General features: G+C 43.3%; 2 protein-coding genes across 11 annotated transcripts in view; one reads left to right on the top strand and one right to left on the bottom strand.

Annotated features, from left to right (window-relative positions):
• The window catches only part of PISD (phosphatidylserine decarboxylase), a 36,430-nt gene extending 24,332 nt beyond the window's left edge, over window positions 1–12,098 (top strand). For 3 of the 5 annotated variants that reach the window (XM_082325273.1, XM_082325271.1, XM_082325272.1), the window contains exons 7-8: window positions 285–445; window positions 761–3,774. In XM_082325273.1, coding sequence (XP_082181399.1) covers window positions 285–445; window positions 761–985 — 386 coding nt within the window. In that variant the 3' untranslated portion in view covers window positions 986–3,774. Of the gene's footprint in view, window positions 1–284; window positions 446–760; window positions 3,775–12,009 lie in introns of those variants that run through there. The other 2 variants (XR_014229613.1, XM_082325274.1) reach the window with 2 other exon arrangements.
• The window catches only part of SFI1 (SFI1 centrin binding protein), a 33,334-nt gene continuing 13,573 nt past the window's right edge, over window positions 300–20,060 (bottom strand). For 2 of the 6 annotated variants that reach the window (XM_082325262.1, XM_082325263.1), the window contains 19 exons: window positions 16,900–16,981; window positions 15,829–16,007; window positions 15,538–15,613; window positions 14,653–14,748; window positions 14,164–14,240; window positions 13,404–13,506; window positions 12,814–12,910; window positions 11,965–12,125; window positions 11,469–11,543; window positions 11,105–11,179; window positions 10,562–10,738; window positions 9,578–9,819; window positions 8,486–8,581; window positions 7,056–7,317; window positions 6,240–6,384; window positions 5,310–5,433; window positions 4,493–4,595; window positions 3,799–3,935; window positions 383–472 (listed from right to left, as the gene is read on the bottom strand). In XM_082325262.1, coding sequence (XP_082181388.1) covers window positions 3,828–3,935; window positions 4,493–4,595; window positions 5,310–5,433; window positions 6,240–6,384; window positions 7,056–7,317; window positions 8,486–8,581; window positions 9,578–9,819; window positions 10,562–10,738; window positions 11,105–11,179; window positions 11,469–11,543; window positions 11,965–12,125; window positions 12,814–12,910; window positions 13,404–13,506; window positions 14,164–14,240; window positions 14,653–14,748; window positions 15,538–15,613; window positions 15,829–16,007; window positions 16,900–16,981 — 2,278 coding nt within the window. In that variant the 3' untranslated portion in view covers window positions 383–472; window positions 3,799–3,827. The other 4 variants (XM_082325264.1, XM_082325265.1, XM_082325266.1 and 1 more) reach the window with 4 other exon arrangements.

Below are 20,060 nucleotides of genomic sequence, written 5' to 3'. Positions count from 1 at the left end.
ATGAGCGTGGTCTTTAGTTTTAGAATGCAGAGTAATATGAGCCCTGCCCAGCAGTGTTGATCTTTCTGGACAGCAGGCTCAAGATTACATCTTTCTATGACCCCTTTCTTTTACCTCAGCCTTGTCTTTCATTCGCTCTGCCTAGCATTTGCCTCGCTTCCTACAAGTAAGTGACAGAATGGCTTACTGGATCAGCTACAGCTATACTGAAAATACCAGTTGGATGGCATTACAATACTGCTACAAACAGACAACTTAACTTGAGTATGTTCTCACTGTTGCAGGCTCTCTGATGTCTGTGAATCCTGGAGTTGCTCGCTGGATCAAGGAACTGTTCTGCCACAACGAACGGGTTGTCCTTACAGGTGACTGGAAACACGGCTTTTTCTCCTTAACAGCTGTAGGAGCAACAAATGTGGGCTCTATCCGCATCTACTTTGACCAGGTGAGCAAGGCAGTAGTAGGCAGCTTTCTGGGTTTGATGGGTGAGGTTCATACAGTATAATAAAAGAAAGTTACAAAAAAAATTTTAAAAAATCTTATTACCCTGAAATTAAGGTGTTTCACAATACTGATGTTCTAAGAATGATTTAAAGGGAGTCATCTCCAGTATAGACTATTTTTTTATATTTCTATTGCACTTCTGAATTGTGAGTGAGTTCCGGCATTGAAAATGCCTCGATATCCATGGTCTACAGCTGTGCTAATGAATCCAGAGTACTGAAAGCCCCAGGTAACCGTTTCTTCCTTCTCTGTGCAGGACTTGCATACCAACAGTCCGTCCTACTCTAAAGGTTCCTACAACGACTTCAGCTTCATATCCAACAACAACAAGGAGGGAATCCCCATGAGGAAAGGGGAACATTTAGGGGAATTTAACTTAGGCTCTACGATCGTACTAATCTTCGAGGCACCCAAGGACTTCAAATTTCACCTCAAAGCCGGACAGAAAATCCGCTTTGGAGAAGCACTGGGCTCTCTATAGAAACTCCCTCAGCAAGAAGCTTTTCTGTACAAAGGGACTCCTACCACACCACTGAGTGTTTCGCTTAACAAGTATGTGTCACTCAGCAGGACCTGGGTGAGGAAAACAGAAGATGCCGTTGCTATGTTAAACTTGAAAGTGTTTGGTCTATATTTACATGCTGCTGAATGCAGAAAGAGGAGTGAATGACCGTCTAGGTATCAGGTACAGCTGCCTTTACAGATGTTGACCATGGAGGTTTCTGGGCCACCCTGTGCCTGTAGTCTTTCATGTTCTCCCCTCAATGTGCCACAGGATAATTATGTTCTTAGAGCCTGTAAGTCCCTTTTAAGCCTTCCTAGGCTGTGCAGGTGCAGGGGGGAGGTAGAGAATTGCTGTATTTAAAGGGACAGTGACAGGCTGCAATATATATATATATATATCTGCAACAGCTGTTTTTCAGACCTTGAGTAAAGAATGGGTTCTCATATTTATTTTATTCTAAGACATGCCGCTGAAGTTCTTACATAAAGGCAGGCTGTGACTGTATAGACCGCCAAACAGTTAAAGTCTGGTAGTATGGTTGTTAACCAAACTAAGGCTAGTATGGCTTCACAAAATGTACAACAGACAGCATCAGTACAACAAATTACACTCATCCAGGTTTTCTACTGTTGGACAATACTTTTACCTGACACAGTCCCTTTAAAAATGGACTTGCACTGTATTTTAAACCTGAAAACACTATGTCTACATTCCATATGATGAAACTGGTCATCTTGGGATTTTCTTCTTAAAAAAAAAAAAAAAAAAAGCAGACAAAGCTGTGTGTCCTGTTCCTAATTCATGGTTTTATTTTGCTGTTCCAGGCCTTAAAAGATTTTATTTGTATGAGAAGACATAGGGGATGTTTTTCTTGTGTGATGCAATGAGATGGCAGCCAAAATATGTTTTTACTTTCTGCTATGTATCTTCATTGTTGCTTTGTCACTAAATTCTTGTAGAATTAATTCTTTTACTTACAGAACAGTTTCAGATACTTCAGGACCAATTTTTATTGCACAGAGTGAAATGCCCTATGCACTGACTGTGTATAAAAGTATTATGGATCTTTGAAGCGATCCCAAGTTGCCTCCCAGGTGCCAGCCTGGCCCTCTTATAATGGACTGGCAACAATCTCATCTCATCCAAAATATAAAACCCCTGCTATATAACCCACACCTGCTCTGACTTCTGCCCTCATACTTAACACTAGGAATGCGCTGGGGGCTGAAAGCTCTATGCTGAAGCTTCATCCTACAGCAAAACTTTAGAGCCTCTTTGTAACTTGATGTCAAGAAGAGTTAAAATCTAACACCTTGGATCTGGTGAATGTGGCACTGACAGAAACTAGTGCCAAAGTGAAGAAGAGGAATTGAGTTTTAAAGCAATGTATCAATTGTTTTTAGAGAATAAACTGTTTCAAGTCCAGGCACACAAACATTTAGAACTGACTTTGCTGTCCAGAGCTTGTTGGAGTGGACATGTTTATGAAACCTGCCTTTCTGCGCGCGGAAAGATTTCTCATATTGCTTCCTTGCTTGAGCCTTGGGTGTTTTTTCTGCTACTGCAAGGAGATGGTAGGCTTTGACCAGCTCTGATTTCCTAAAGAAAAACTTATCTTCTTTGTATGCACTGCAGAAAATAGAATATAATTTTGTTGTACAAATGTCCAGTTTGCCAAGTCCTGTATGCTTAGCTTGTCATCAGGAAAGACAGGATGATAAACTGCCTCTAAGCGATGTAGCCCAGCCATGACTCAGATGATGGTGGCTGTTTGGGTGACAAGCAGGAGAAAATTCTTTTGGCTCCGAGAGTCAATGTTTCCTCACTTTACACGGGGAGGAGTTTGAAAGCTTGAAGTGGCTCTCAGCCACCTATCTTGTTACACTTCTTGGCAGTAGCAAGTTTACTCCTGCAGCAGTATATTACCATATACAGGTTATAGAAACGTGCACTTTTTCAAACCATTGAGAGTGAGAAAAGACTAAGGCAAACATCAACCCCGAGAGGATAAAGCTATGACTAGCCTTTTGACTGAACTGCAACATCATGTTAACGGTAGAAAGCAAATTTATTCCAGTGGATGAGAGAAAAGACAACTGAATCTTTTGCCCCTTTTCCACTGGGGCCTATGGCATCCAGACACAGCCAAAGCAACTTAAGCTTTAATTTCTTCCTACTCAGCAGCATCATCCACAATATCTGAAGGTTACTGTTAGCCCAGTAATGGAGGATGGGTTACCTGATGTTTGCCTTATTATAAAATGTAAGAAGGAGGAGAGGATTCAGCATGCAAGTGGCTGTTTTTGCGATGGTCTTAATGCTGTGCAGAGCTAGCTGATTAACAAATATTACTTGTTATGCAGTGGTCAGCAACGCGCCCTGGAAGTGAAAGCAAAGTTCCTAGAGGGTACTGATAATGCTGTGAATTTCTCCTGCATGGAGAATCCATTTAATTCTTCAACTGTATCAGTAGCACGGTATTTTTGTACGTCAAAGTGTATGACTTACTGACATTAACTCATTTAATTGCAAACATTTTGAAATAAAGAGTCTTATCAGTGTTGCTTATCTTTCTGAAATGTCAGGGTAACCTAAAGTAGGTATTGTGAGTGCAGCATGAGGTATGTTTAGCTCCTGTTTGGTTTGGTTTTTAACCAGCTGTAGTAACAAAATAAACCAAGCAAAAATATTTAAGTTAATTTATAAAATAAAAATGCCATACATAGTCTAAGAGAATGTATACATCTTTTCCATCCCCCCCTTGCTATGAAAGGGGCAAAAAGTCCTACCCGTGAGCTGGAAAATTGGTTCAGCTGCATTATGTATCCAGAGCAATCTGGATATCACGCAGGCGGGCAACCAGTTTCCGCACATGGTGTCTCTCTTTTAGTTGTGCTTTGGTGAGAGTGTTGATCCTCACCTGCAACTGAAAGTGAAGATAATTGCATAAGGTGTTTGTACAGCAAGACAGCATTTTGTCTTTTTGACAGAGGAAGAGCGAATGGGCTCTAGCAGCCTTTGTATTATCCCGCTTTAGAACCGTTAAGTGACAGGACTGTGTCACTGGGGAACAGCCGAGTACTGGCTAGCTTTAGCGGTAACGGTGCAGTACCCATACATGCGGCTGTATGAACCCGGGGACTGCGCAGTGCAGATGCAGTCATCGTGGTGTAGCTACACTGTCCTGAGAAATCACAGAAAAAAATTTGAGACTGAACCTACTAAAGCCTGGTACGTAGCTTGGGAATGGCCTTAGAAAGGTCGGTTGGAGCTGGAGTTACATTTCTGAACAAATCGGGAGATGCATCTACGCAGCACTCTGTTCTGCTCGACAGCCCACTTCTGATTAAAAGTTTCCCTTCTCTTGGCATTTTAATAACAGCTTACTATACAATTCCTCACAACTACCATCAGCCTTTAGGCTAAGTGCATAGCACAATGATAATCACTTAAGTAACTTCAATTTGTTTGCTGTTTACGCACCTGATCCAATTCTTCCTGAACTCCTTGTACACCACCTTGGTCCTCTGGTCGTGTGCTCATTTCTAGCCACTCCTGCAGAATCTGTGCCTGCTGCTGACAGGACCTGATAAAATGGATTAGAAGGATTCTTATCCCAATTAAGAGCTCAACAGTCTAAGCCAACTTAGACCTGCAATTGATACTTGCAATAGGACCCAATTTTTTGCCTCAAACCAGTGAATGATAAAAGTCTTTCTTTTAAAATAAGAAAAAAAAAGGAAGGATGCTGGAAAGCAGAGAAATCTGTCTGAAAGCTGTTGTCTCCATTTCCTACTCCTGGTTCCTGGCTTCTTCCTTTCCTGGCAGTTGGATCCCCTCCAAGCCCCATTTTCTTTTAAGCATTTTTGTAAATGTCTTCCCGTTCTAGTGGAGAAGTTGTCAAACCCCAGCCATATTTTTTTTTTTTAATTGACAGTTGAAAAAGCTGTCTTCACTCCGCATGATAGAAGAACTAAAAGCTAAATTTCAGCTGCTCTGCCAAGTTCATTTGTACTGCCTGCAGATTACACCCAACGATACCTTTGTCACGCTTTCTCCAATAGCTGCCAAAGGTATAATTAAACCACTTGCTGACTACAAAGAAAGAAGTGCACGTACTCACTCCCACCTGGAGTGAACTCTTAAAAGGAAAAAATAAAAATCTCTACAACTTTGCTCGGTTTCATTCACAGTTCTGCTGTGAACAGACTGGTTATTTTCAAAGTAGATACATATGAAAAAATGCAATATTGAGTTGACAGCATGAAGACAGGCTGGCTAAAGGGGCTTTGCAACATACTTGAGTTCTTGCTTCCTGCTGAAGTAGTACTGCATCTGCTGGTGGATGTGTCGGAGTTCAACTTCCAGCTTTCTCTGTAACGCCATTTCTTCTCTGGAACTGTGCTCCCTTTCTTCCCCTTCAGCTGAATGGAAGATACAAAGCACAAGCCATGGAAGTAGAGCAGACTTACGCTATTTCTTCTTGGGAAGGGAAGTCAGGTTAGTAGACAGGAAACACAGAACCCTCTCGAGTCCGTTTCACACGTTTTGTCACCCTGTGACAGGTATCTGTTCCCCCAAAAGATCAGGTACAGTGAGAGGGCAGGAGCCCTGACAGCATTACAAGCTCTCAAGACTCAGTTTAAACACACAAAAAGTTATAAGAAATGCTCTAGTGAATGGTTTAGTATTACAAATGCTATTTTGGCCTATTCATGATTTAGTGGTTTTTTTTACATCTAGTCTAGAAGTAAGCAAGCAGCAAGTCTAGTCCCATGGAGCGCAAATTTCATGCCCTGATGTCATTAAAAACACCATGTTGAGAGGTGCTTAGGCACCATCTGTCCCCTTTACAACCATACTGTAAGTACGGGGAAAACTTAGAGACCCTTCCTGGGTGAATTCTTGCGTGCTGAAGCGAGTTCTGCTGGACATTCAGCCTTGCGTACCTGAATGCCCCAGCACTTGAGCACATTCCTGCCAAAAGAAGCTGACCCCTAGCAGTTCCCATCCTTCAGTCCCTAGAACAGGGCTTTAGGCCCCTGATTCAGCAGAGTCCATAAAACTATTAACGTCCCGAAAAGGAATGACTGATGATACTCTCCACCTCCTGATGCAGGCATACAAGACTGCCTTGGCTCCCTTACGTTCTGTGGAGCTGACTTGCAGTCTTGCATGTATTAGAGAAGGACACACAACTGCTAAACAAAGTTTAGATCTGAGGACCTACCTGCAGCTTGGTGACTCCATTTTCCCACCAAGTCTTCAGGTGACAGCAAACGTGGCTGCAAGTTTGGTCGCAACTTCTCCAGAGAGTCCTGTTGAGAGTCTTGGCAACGGGCTCCTTTGTGACCACTCACAGGCTGACCTGTTCCCTACAAGGTCAGAATGATACTGTTTTTTTCCTCAAAGGGTTTTCTTGAGTAAGCCCTACGCCCACTCAGACATCCCCCACAGTCACTGGGCCCCTCTCACAAAATACCACAGAAAAAGCAGAGCTTAAGAAATGGCTCTTTCATTTCTGGCATGGAGATATTTCATCAAGATTAACACCACCCGTTCTGTGTGGAACAGAGGAGTTTAAGATGCAAGCACCTACTTGCAGGTGAAGTGAATTTCAGTTTTTGAGACTCTCAGCCATAGCCACTGCTACTAAACTGAGTTACTCTTAAATCCCTGTAATCTGGTTGGCAAACTAACTGCTCTGAACTCTCTGAAGGAGCAGCACTCTCAAGTCAATTGCTAGGAAAAGCATCCTGCTAGGAAGGACACAAGACCAGGAAAAAAAGGCATGAATTACGGTACAACACACACATGGACTGGTCAGCTAGTGAAATGTTGCCTCAGACTGGTGGTAAACAGTTCTTGGGCATTCAGAGCCAGTTAATTTGGTCAGCTTCTAAGATGATAGCTAGAACAAGAAAAGAATAGCTCAACAACCAGATGGGCGTTCCAGAGGAGCCATGGGAAAAACCAGCAGTAGGCAGCATGCATGTTGACAGCAGCCCAGTAAGCACACTCATTTTTCCTTCAGCAATACACTCACCATTTCTGCTCCAGCTTTCGTTTGGGGGATGAAAGATGAAGGAGACCATAGCTCTGGCCTCTGAACAGCACGGCGCACATCGTGTGTCCAGAGTGGTACAGACGGGAGAGCAGCATGTGTGAGAGATGGATAGGAATGAGTGCTATTGCCCATTTGAGACAGACATTTACAGGTACTTTCTTCCATTTGTGGTGTTAGCATTAAGGTCCCAGTCTGCGCAGAGTATTTGTTCACAGATGTTTGCTGAAAGGGTGCTTCTGATCTGTAAAGGAAGAAGGATGAGGTCCCTGTACATTGCAAGCTGTTGGTCTTGTCCTTTGCAGTCAGTGCAAAAAAAGGGAGAATCTTGTTATTCCCCTGCATACAGCTGTCCAGCTTTACTATGCAGGGGAAACCCCAATAAAAAAGAGAGAGAGAAGAGAAAAACATCACAATGTTTTTTTTTTTTTTTTTTTTTAAAAAAAGGCAAAAAAAGCAACAAAGCAGTTAAGGTTTCCGTTACTCCTACCTGCCCTGTTCCAAATCCTCCACATTCATCCAGGCTGAAACCATTTCTTTAGAGGTGTGAATTCAACCCATTAACAAAATCCTGCCTTATTTTCATTTGGGGACAAGACAAAGAGGGGAGCAGCAATCTCAGATAGGTTTTGACAGGAAATGGATAGATATTGCCCTTCTCTAAAGCTAATTACAGAACAGTTTCACAAAAAAAGTTCAATCTAAACATCTGCCTAAACCCAATTTCAGCTTCTATAGCAAAAGCAGTTACAGCTCCCTCACTTTCAGGGCGAAGAAGTGATACCATAACTAAAATAAGTGCAGAACACTCAAGGCAGTGAAACCACTGCTTAGTTGAACAATTTCAGCAGCAAAGACCTTTTGGGGAAAGTAAAAAAGTAGCTCCTTTTGGAGCAGCAAAGTTGATTCAGCCAAGACAGAGGGAAATGCTCAGTTCTGGCTCGGCATTCCCAGAATCATTAACGATTCCCCAGTAGATTAGTTTAATCCAGACCCAAACCTGTTGTGGAGCAAATACGATCTTTGAGCCAAAAAGCATCCTGCACAATGCAAACTTCCGAGTTTATGTGGCAAGGCTGACAGAAAAGGAAACGACTTACTAACTAAGCCCATTAATTTTGGAAGTAAGTGACGTGCCTTATCTTTCCCTGAAAATCACTCACTAATGAAACAAAGGCCTTGGTTGCTGTTTAATTAACTCGAAAGTTCCATTATTCTTTTGTCTGCTTCATATAAGAAACCTGAAGTTTTTAAGGTCACCGTGGCCTTTTGACAGTATAGGAAACGCACAGTACCGTAATTACTGAATGGTCTGTATTATGAAGGAAAGGGGATTTGAAGGGATAAGCATAGCATAACGCCCACTGTAAGTCACCCTCTTTTTCTTTACTTTTAAAAACAGATTTTTCTACCTAGTAAAAGGAGGTCCCAGCAGTTCCTTGTTTTCTAGAGATTCCAGAAGGAAGTCAGGCCGCTGTGGTGGTAACCTTGCTCGTTGAACAGCATTTCTGAAAAGAACAAACAGAACCAATGATGCCCCAGATTCATGATTATTTCAAGTTGGCATAAGCTGGCATTGCAGCTAAAGAAACAGTCTTATTCCATCATTCATCCCTGCTCTGCAACATTCCCCTTGCATGCAATAATAATGTTTAAAGATTAAATTTCAACCTGTATTAATGTCGCAGTCTGGTTCACCGTATGAATGACTGTGGCAACACGAGGAGTGATGGCAGGGACAGAACTGAACAAGGCAGAACTGTTTCTTTTGGCAGCATATGCTAGCTTAAAGAAATGCAAGGCTATCACCTTATTTCCCTGTAAGGCTCCTGTCCTGGACTGAGAAGCTTCCTGGAAGGTTCTTCCTTGCAATTGCCCCATGACCAGTAAGAATTTTTTAAGGAATAGCCTCCTCAAGGGAAAGAAAGGCACAAGAAGAAAGTTCAGTTTCTACACAGCGAGGATCTTGATGTTTATCATTTCATCAGACCCAATATATGACTTCAGTGAAAAAAAGAAGAGCTTCAGTGACAGCTCTAGGTCACTTAGGCAAGATAAGCTCTCATGATGGTAACAGTCCCACCACATACATCTTTCAAATGTTTCTCTGTGTAACTGTTCCTACAACAAATGACCAACGCTCCATGAATCCATAGTTGTATATTGAGAAACGCATACTGGGAAGTATATAGCTGAGCTGATTCTCCCCGTTGCTGATGTGTAAGTAGAAAGTCACAAATTCTTTCATTGTTTGTGGGCTGATGTATGCATTATGCAGCAGCTCTTGTATAACTCTGCAACGCCAGCCGTATGATGCAGGGTCAGAGAAAGAGTTAGGGAAACTGCATGGAACTAACAGTCAGTGTGAAAACTTGGAAACACAAAAATTTGTGAGACACAGACAGAATACATACGTGCAGAGAGAGACAGACAGACAGACTACATATATGCAGAACTACCTATATGCCAGAGAAATGCAGGAGGGACTAGAACTTTACACTCACAGATCACTGAGAATTGAGTCCTCAGCAGCAAGGTGAAATGGTAGATGACTGCATTTTGAAGGCCATGGCTCTTCCTCTGCTGAATGTCCTCTTGTCTCAGGGCTAACATCAGGCCTTTTAAACGTCACTTGCTTCTTCAGAGGTGGCAGAAAAGAACAAGGCTTATTTAATTTCTTGGAAAGAGCCTTCTGTTTCCACAGCATGGCACAACGATACACTGACTGGTGAAGGTTGTAGGCTGCCTGCCAACACAAAGAATAGTAGAGCATTTGATGGCTGAGTGTAGGAAGCAACAGCACACCCCCCAGGGAGAAGAACACCACAGAAAGGAACTGAGATTTCTGATGACCTCACAGCCATACCAGCTCTCTAAGCTAAATTAGCAGGTTACTGTGGTAACATTTGGGTAAAGAGAATTAACAGGGTACTTCTGCAATGAGGCAAGCTACACATTAGCAAACGGAACAACTAGTGTCTTGAAAACCTGGAAAAGAGCTGGGAAAGCTGCCCAGGAGCAGGAGGAGAGCAATCAATACAAGCATCCCTGTCTTCCTTTCCACGCACAGGGCTGGGCTGACACTCAAAGGCAGAAGTGACGCTAGCCCGTATTTGAAGGTATAAGTGGTGCTAAAGCTAAGACAGGATTAGCTACAGCCTCTAATTCTTCGCTCTAGCACAGACTTTAGAGCCCAGACCCTACCCACAGGCAAAGGTTTCATCCAGCTGTATTGTCTATGGTAGGAATTGGCCAGTTTTGAAATAGCTTCATTAAGAAAGGTTCCCAATTAGCAACACAAGTCTGAAGTGCTCCAGTCTCAGCTGAATGAAAGGACAGGGTGTTTTGCTTTGAACCACGGGCAAAAGCGTACGTCAGATCCAAAAAAGAGCCGAGATGCAGGGCTCCTAGATACATACACACACACACACACACAGCAGATCAGAGCAGACCAGTCCTGGATGTATCTGAGCGATTGCTTGTCTCACCCTCAGCTGGCGCTGGGCTTGGAGCTGTCCCCCCAGCTGTTTCACACCAGCAGTGTATCTCAAGACCTGGGTTACACCTTCTCTCAGAGCAGTAGCGTGGTACACTCCTGTGGCTTTTTCAATGCGATCTTTCTTCTGCTGTTGCCCCTCGGCAAATCTGAGCCAAGCATCAAATACCTACAACGTGAAGAGCAGACAGCTGCGAGTGTTACAAAGACAGGGACTCCCCCTGCAGACAGGAATACTTTCCCTTCCACGGGATAGCAACAGGCAGAGCTACAGCAACAGCAGGACACTACCACAAGGACAAAGGGACAGGGATTTCAGTCAGCTGAGGCTGGATGGGGAAAAACATGTGCAAATTTTTTAATCTGCTAAGAGGATTTAGTGACAGTTTTCCAGCATCCTAAAATAACATATAGCACCCCAAAGATGAAAGGAAACAGATATTTATTGTGCACTCTGCTGATTGCAGTCAAATCTGAACATGATCTGCACATCTGCAAATTCACTTATCTGCCCCGACCCCCCCCACACTCTTACCTTCTTCTGCAATGAAAGGGACCAATGCCACAACGCTTGCACCGTCTTCCGCCTTTCCCGTTGCTGCTGCAACAGCTATCAGGGAAAAAAAATTGCACAGCAACCAGGTTAGGAGTTTGCATGCCCCACACCAGAAACGCTAGCCAGAGCCTCAACCAAACAGGAAGTGCTGGCGGAGCCAGAGCAGAATAACCCACTCAGTTCACCCAGCATATGGCAAGGTGTCTCTTGCGCTAGTGGAACCAACAATCCAGAAAACATTTAAATAATTTTTTTCATCCTCATGTGTAAATGGAATACAAAGGAGAAGAAGGGATAAGTATCAGCAAGGAGCTAGATACCTACCCAGGGGACAACTCCTTACCCGTGTCTTCCAGCAAGAGAAGGAAGCAGAGCAAAGTCTACGAGTCATTAGCTGATCTCCCTGTCTCTGTAGTAGCTGTAAGGCAACCAAAACAGTGAGTCATTTACAGACAAACCCCACTTATCTGAACCAAATGCTGCTAGAGCAGAACAGGTACCAAACAGCCTTTATCACCCTCCCCTTGTTCTGTTGAGGCCACCCTCTGTATCGAGTGCCCTATGCTGTAACCCCGTTTGCAAATAGCTATGAGCCCAGCAAGGATTTCATTAACAGTAAACGATCCCACCCATGGCAAACCCAGCTTGTCATCTCTTGTTAAGTCTGTTAGTTCTACCAAAGGTTCTTCAGGCAAAGCACAGGCCTGCCTGTTCCTTCCTCCTCAACACACAAGGCTGTCACGCTCCTCCTCAGCCAAGACTACCATTCCCTTCACCAGGGACACGGCCTGCTCCTCCACGCCCACAACTTGGCTGGGGAGGCTGCTGATCCTTCTCACCACTTTCCCAAGGCATTGCTGATGGTATTTCTTCCATTTCACCAGGTACTTCTGAAGTAGGTGCTGCTGGTGGTGCTGTACTGCCCTGTGCTGCTGAGCCCTCAGCATCAGAGACTCCCTAGTTAATTCCTTCCAGTGAAGAAACAGCATCTGTAAACGCACTGTAAGGAGAAGATGAATTAACTCATGTACCAAAAGGGGAGAATCTCAGAGAGCATCAAGTGATGAGCTACTCTTCCAGACTGTTTTAGCAATACTTAACACTAACAATACTCAGCACTGACAGTACTCAGCACTAGGAAGAAGGATTGAGAAACACTTCAGGTAACGAACAGTGAGCCGTGACTTGCAAGTCCTCCCTGCTGCCATCAACATTCTTTATAATCTTTAGGAAATTATTTGCCCTCTTTGTGCTTCAGAGTCCTCATGTCAAGGACATGGCTGGTACCATGAAAATGCTTGCAGAGTTTAAGGGCCTTTCTGTATTAATTACTAGAGAAAGACTGAAGCAGTAATTGATAAGATTACTTGCACTGCCTTCAAAACAGAGATGTCTGAGCTTCTCAAAACTAGTAATGGAAAATTCCTTTGAGGAAGGAAGTGTTACCATCCCTTACATAGACAAGAAACCAATAGAGAAGCAAAAGTCACACAAGAAGCCTTCAACAGATCACTGGAGTCCCAAGTCATTCCCCATGCTATGGGGACGTCCTTTGTAGGTGTAACAGACCATCCAGTCATGTCATCTGTACAGATGACACAAAAGGCTGGCTAATGAAGCCTTGTCTTTCTGAGGATCACACACAGATAGCTAAGTCTTTTGACAGTTTAATATCTCCATCAGCTCACCTATATCCAAATGTTTTCTGGCCTCCATCACAGCTGTCATCTTCTGCTGACGGTAATACACTTGTAGTGAGGCAGTGTATCTCCACCGTAGCAACACCTAAAGATATAACGCAAACGAGTCAGGCTACAGACTGACACCGCAGTGTTCTTTGGAAGGGAAGCAATGTAAGCATTGCTGGTACCATAACCATTTCCATTTCATTTTTCACATAAGGCTCAGCAAGACAGTGCAAATTTCCTACAAATTAAACACAGCAGTATTTCAGAGGGTCCCCCTGGCATTTTTCAAGGCATTCTTTTCTGTCCCTCCATCCACCTGCCCACCCCCCCTCCCAGATAATAGTACTATGCTGTATCATACTACTGTTTTTCCCTCCCTTCTAGGAAAGAAAGGAGAGGGAAAACCATGAACTCACTCAGAGACAACAGTTTCAGAGATGCGTGTAAAAATAAGATGGGACTCCCACTTTTTAGACCTTTCTTAGTAGTGGCTCTTAGATGAAGTTTTTGGTCCTCCTAATTGCATTACCTGACCCCTGCCTGAACTAGCATCTGTACTGGGACCTTGGTGTCTGCTGTGCAGACCCTACCTTTGACAGGATCGCTCTCCTGTAGTGCTCATCTGCCCGAGTAGTTGCCTTAGCTTCACGTATAAGAGCAAGGGCATTTTCTCTCCACGTACACAGAAGCTGTCTGAAGATAAAATGTACAAAAAATTAAAACCCAAACAAAACCCATTAAGAATGATTCTCACTTGTTCATTTGGTACCTTCCCACTTGCAGGGGAACCAAAACCAGCTGTCTCTATAAATTCAGTCTCGCAAATCAACTTCTGACCCTTCAGGTCTCTGCTGAAGAGAAGGCAGCACAAAAACAGAACACACCCTCAGCATCTTAAGCTGAGTCAGTCGGGCTCTGCAAGTGACTCAAGTTGTATAGCACTAAAAACACATGAGGTAGGTAGAACTAAAGCAACTACAACCAATACAAAGTGATATTATCTTTAATTGCTCTCCTCACTATAATGCAAGACAGCCTCTATATCTTCCAGGCTGCTTTAATGTCACAGCAGCCAGAATCCATGCACTGCAGGGAATGATACAGTTTGCTGTCTGCTGTCTCTCATGGGACTAACCACAGATTAAAAAAAAGTTAAAGCAAAACAGATGGCAATCCAGGAAGAGATTGACTTCTTTTAGCTAGATGACCTGCACAGAAATAGCAATGCACAGCAGAGTCAATTCCCAGCACTGAATACTCAAACATTTACAATGGTGGCAGTGAAAGAAAGAGTAATTTGCCTGCAGTGCAGTCACTTCTCTCACGCTGCACAAGGAAACACAGGCTTACCGAAGCAGTAGTCTAGTGTGCTGTTTCTCCTTTTCAGCTACATGGTATAGAATGCACCGTATGTTATGTTGGTAACTCTGCAAGAAAAGCAGAGAGAGGTAAAATTTCCCTCAACTGCCAGCATCTCTGAGGAGAGAAGACTTGTGGAAACGCTTAGTAGAGTACTAGCGGCAGCAGAGTGTAGAGAAAAAAAATGAGGTTATAGCCACGGAAATCGAATGCTGTTTTTCTGAGATGAACAGTCATTACACACTAGTTAATGCTAGCTATTATATACCCTTCACCAAAGCCACAAGATTACATGGGTTCTTTCTCTCCAAGAAGCAATGCTAGAGCTTATACAACCCTATCTGCAATAGCCTCCATTCTACCTTGCACACTTGGTGTGTAAGCGCCTAGAGTGAAACAACATGGCAGCTCTTCAGTTCTCACTGAAACACTTAGGCACACGCATACAAGTCCCACAAAGAAAAGGACATTCCCTCCTACCTTCCAGGCTGCCAAGGTCTTGCCCAGTAACGTGTGCCGATAGTGCACGTCTGCTTCCATCAACTTCCTCCATTTCTCACGTTGATGTCCCACATACTATAAGGTGGGAGGGGGGAGGGGAAAAAAAAAAGAAAAAAAGAGAGATATATACATGACGGAGGGAAAACAGGCAATGGCAGAGAGCAGAGGGAAAAGGACCATTCCCAGTCTCTGGGGAAACATCAATCCTTTATCTTGCTATAAAAGATAACTGGTGCTGCACTCTGCTATTCCTCCAAAAGGCCTAGTTGAGGCTTTTTTTTTCTCTGCCCTTTTTAGGAATCCTCTTGAAGACTGATGCAATTCACTCAAGTTAGCAGTTCCAGACCAACAGACTAGTGTCAACTCCAAAATTTCTTATAGATTCTCGAGACATGCTGCAAGGCACATTTGGTACCTCACACGGTGGTAAGGAAGAGGCCCAGCACAGAAATGAAGTGCCATCTGACAGGGCTTGCTACGACCTGTACACAACTACAGACCACACACCATGGCCTTGCTGCAAACTTCTCACTTAAGTGAAGTTTTGAGAAGGACGTACACAGTACTGGTGAGAGACGACAACATCACACCAACTCCGGGTACGTTCCCAGGTAAGTCTCCTGAACTACAGTCCCATTCTCAATATACCTGGACAAGTGAACGAGAAGTCAAAGAACTCCCCCTCCTCCCTACACAATTCCTGTTCCACCCACACTGAACTGGTTTTATTCACTTGGAAAGGGAGGAGAGTTTAGGAATGACAAGTGTTTAAAATAAACAATTTAATTTCTAACCACATGGGTAGAAGCAATCTGAACATAACAAAAAGGATTTAAGCTCTTCCCCATCTGTTAACTCTCTCACCTCCCTCCACTTGTTCCAAGTCTGCTGCAGACACTTTGAATAGTGAAATCTTAAGGCTTGCATCTCCTTGAGCCTCCTACAGAAAAAATAATTTAATTATTTCTCCTACAATGCAATCCACCCTCTAGCACAGGCATGAGTTCACACTTGCTATTTTCAGTAAGTCATTTACCAGCAGATTCTAAAGCACAAACAAGAGTCAGAGTCACTACGAATTAAATGCTGCTTTGTCAGAAGCAGGCCACCAAAGGGCCAATCCAAATAATTCTCCCTTTTAAAAAAACTTCTTACTCTGTTTTTCTCTCCTGAGTATTTTGCTTCCACAGAGAGAAAGCCCTTAGCAGCAGCAGGTTACTGTAGTGATCTCTTGCACGACCCAGGCCCTCTTGCTCCTCCAAACGTGCAGCTGTTCTTCTACACCAGAAGCACCAGAAACGACGCAATAGTTGCCTTTCAAAATGAAGTACAGCCTATAATGGAAAGAAGGTGGCAATGAATTCATGACACAGGCGAGTTACAAACAACAGAAGACAATTCCTTAAAGGTGACATGCACAGAACTGTCCAACGTTTGTTTTCCTCTTCTCACATTGAACAATGGACACATGTCATCAAAGCCCCTTTGCTGCGATTTATGTGAACGTGTTCTGCAGGTACCTACATGCATGTGGATGGAGAAACTGTTATCAGAAAACAGCAGGCCAAAGAGGAAAAATACAAGCTGATAAGTGGCATGTGAAAGACTCCCAAGAACCGATAAGCTCCAGAAACCAGTCCTGTTGAATTTGCAAGAACTGATAATCTCAGAACACCAGGAGTCAGCCATATCTGCACAAGGCCACCCGCACACGCTGCCATCAACTATGAGTTCTGTAACTCAGACCACATAAAAGGCAGCCGTGGCTGTTGTATATAAAGACTACAGGATTATATATACATCTTAGGAAATGAAGGACCCCCCAAGGGACTTTCTGGACACCTACCAAGCAGCAACTAGTTTGTCAGTACAACCCTGCACTTCTTAAATAGGTTGGGGTTGGCTCTTTATTACTATTGTTGCTTCAACCAGGTAACTATGAAACAGACAAGAGCGTAAGAGGGCGAGCACACAGGTGGTTACTGGGTGAGGGAATAAGCGAATGAACTGTGTGAATAGTTATCCTCTAATAACGCCAGCTTAACTTAAAAAATGTCATTAGTAAATATTGGTTGTAATCTGTTTCCCCTGACTTGATCCCCCACCAGGGAGAAGGGAATTTACAACACCCAAGTCCATCTCGTGCTAACTGATGTTCACAGACAGCGATTAAGAAATCGTCCCCTCTATTTCCTAAGCGAGGCAGGATAGAAGAGTTACATTTACCCTCTTCTCTCCCGTTCGGTATTCTTGCTGCTTGCACGCCTTCAGCAACCACGTGTCAAATACCCGTCTCATCAACACCCTCCTGCAAGCAAAAAGGGAAAATGTCAGCGCAGGAGAGAAATCTTACCCAGAATACATGAGACAAGACAAATGAATTTTCTGAAGTTATTAGAACTCCCTGCTTTCATTCAGATCGTTCAAAAGATTGTTCCGACTTCTGACCAAAAAAATTATTTTATTTACAAACATACACAGAGAAAAAAAAATATATAAGAACTTTTTATTTCTTCTCTACTGTAAATATAGTCCATTCCCTCTTCCCTTGGAAATGTTTTGAAAATCCTACTCTACTTTTTTTGAACAACAAAAAAACCCACCAAAACAAACCACCCAAACAAACATTGTAATAGGACTTGAAAAAAGTTATAACAACAAATAATAAAGAGCAGCATGGTCTGATCTCAACACTGAAGGGATTCTACCGAAGCCTTCTTTCATGAACAAGGTCAGGTTAGTTGCCCTCATTATCAAAGCTTCTTTCTCTCTAGATGAAGATAATACTTGCTAGTCTGCCTCCTCCCCAGGCATGCACGAGAGTCATTATCAAACAGTATCCCAAAAATGCAATTAATATATCTTTGTGATTGAGCACTACACATCTCTCACACAGAACAAGCATACGGCAGAAGCGTCCCAGGCCAGAAGTCTGAGCTACACCCTAGTGGAAATAGCATCCAGTTCAAACTACATCAGTCATTTCCAGAACTCAGTCATGTGGGTGTACTAATTAGACCGTCAGCAAGTCGCAGCTCTTCTCTAGTCTAAAGAGGCCTAAAAGATATTTTGGATTCTTACCAAGGAATTTTCAGCAGGTAGCTGTTACAGCTCATTACAAGTTTATAGGTTGGTAAGCGACATGAGTTAATAAGTCTTCCTGGAGGGTACTGGGAGTTGTCAGCAAGAGTCTTTGATCTGTAGGCAGTCACCAGTCTCGACTGATGGCTCTTCTGGGGTATCATCTCCTAGGCCTTACCACCAGACACAGCAGTCGGGGCGCTGACTTGCGAGACAGCACGCGTGCGCGTCCGAGACCAACAGGGAAGCCGAGTTCTGGCAAGCTGCCTTGAAAGTTTGACTTAGGTCTGGCTGGAAAGCAGCCCCAGACCTCTGAACAAAGAGCACACTTCTTATAATTTTTTCTTTTGTGTTCAGGAAACAGGACTTCGTTTATACTCTTTCTAAAGAGAAAAGATTGCACACAAAAACATTCCTGACCCATGGAATCAAGGTATGGCTACAGAGCCCACGAGCGCCTCCGAACCATCTGTTCACCCCTTCCCTGGTGACGGAGGCGTAAGTTACATTGCAGCAGTTGCATGCTCCAACCTCCCGAGCCTTTGAGCCTTTCCTCTCTCCGTGTCTCCAGAGGGTAATCTAATGCACCACAGCTGCACTCTCACACCAGCTGGAAAAACTCTTCATTGCTTGCAGAAATGCAGCTGCCCTCGCCGCTCAGCCTGCCCTCCAAACCTATTTGTGAATCTCCCCAAAAGCAAGCCAGTATCCAAGGCAAACCAGACTTTCTGCAGCTTGCTTTTCAACTGTGAAGCCAGGCTTCTGATGACAGAAAGGTATGAGCCTAGGACACAGGGCGTGACCATCCTCTGCCAATGAAAGGTGCAAGGTCCCAAGTCTACTCGGAAAGAAGATTTAATGTTAAAGAACATTTTTTGCTCTCAGCTTACACAGGAAAAAGTGTCCCACGGAGGGGACTCACTGTTAAGAGCATATTTCGAAACATACCCTTTCCCCAGGAAAGCAAATTTTTCCTTCCTTTAGTATTCTAATACAGAAAATGGGAAATAGGTTTTAACAGCATCATAAATCATAACTACCTGAAGAGTCAGCACTGAACCATGGGTAGAATACAAGCCCAGGCAAGGCCTTTAAGGCATCTCAAAAAAGGCAAATACTCTTTTTTTTTCCTCTCTCAATCAGTATTTCCCGCCACTCTGATTTCCACAAAGAACAAGTACATACTCTTGTGCATGTCTGTGCCTCCATAACATGCCAGTAGAAGTAGTTAGTAAGATACATCATTACTCTGAGACAAAGGGTCGTGGTTGAATTTGAAGAGGTGATGAGAACCCATAGCATCCATTTACTTTAACAGAAAACAGAAACGTCAAGCACCTCTAAAGAAGAAAGATTCCCAGTAATTTCACTCAATTTCACACTGCAAACTTAAATTAGAGTAACTCCAGCAGTTGTAGTGGATTTATTTTTGCATAACTGCAGATGTGAAACATAACCAGTATCATCATTTTGAGTCCAGGTTCTTTTCCTGTGAATTCACACTGGTCTTGGAGCCAAAATTAAAGCTTACAGTCACAGCTTGTTTGTTTCATGTTGAATCCAACTGCACATACTGCAACTGACTGTAAGACAGGTAACCAGAGTAACATTGCTTATTTCTTCAGTGACCTCTGAGCAAAAACAAAGTGATCCTGATGCCAAGCCATCAGGCAATCTGAGAGATTTGTGCAATAATCATGCCTGGAAAATAAGACAAGAATCAACTCTAACTCAGTACCAAGTATATCATTCACTCTTGTAGTATTAGCCTCTCTTAATCAAGAAAATTTTAATACTTAAAGCCAATTCTGCTGGGAGGATTAAAAGAAATGAGAGAGAAATTTTATTGAGTAGAAGATACTGATTAGGCCGCAAGGCAGTTCTCTGAGCTGTAGTAAAGTCAAATATCTTTTTGAATGCAGGCTGTGCTAAGCTGATAAAGAACATCACACACAAGCCTGCACGGCAGAATGAAGCTTCCCTTCCTCCCTTTATTACCCTGCATCTAATTTAATCCAAGCAACTCTACGTGGCTCGTTGCACTAATACACTAACATGGTGAGGTCTCAACAGGTTTCATTTGTTTGAGAGCAACACCGTAATATTGTGGTTGAAGCGTTTTCAGTTTCAACTCTAGCCCCAGGATCTGAGGACTGCAGAGTACAGCGTGCAGTACCGAGTAGCACAGACCTGTCTTGTAGAGGTCTCATTCTCTCCTGCTAAGCTTCACCCAAAAATCAAGAAAGTTCCAAGGCAACAAAGTTTAGAGTATTTGCACGTCCTGCAGTTTTGGAACCAACTGAAAG

This window comes from Platalea leucorodia (genome assembly GCF_965183815.1).
Source record: "Platalea leucorodia genome assembly, chromosome: 12".
Lineage (NCBI taxonomy): Eukaryota > Metazoa > Chordata > Aves > Pelecaniformes > Threskiornithidae > Platalea > Platalea leucorodia.
This window is presented reverse-complemented; position numbering and strand designations above follow the sequence as displayed.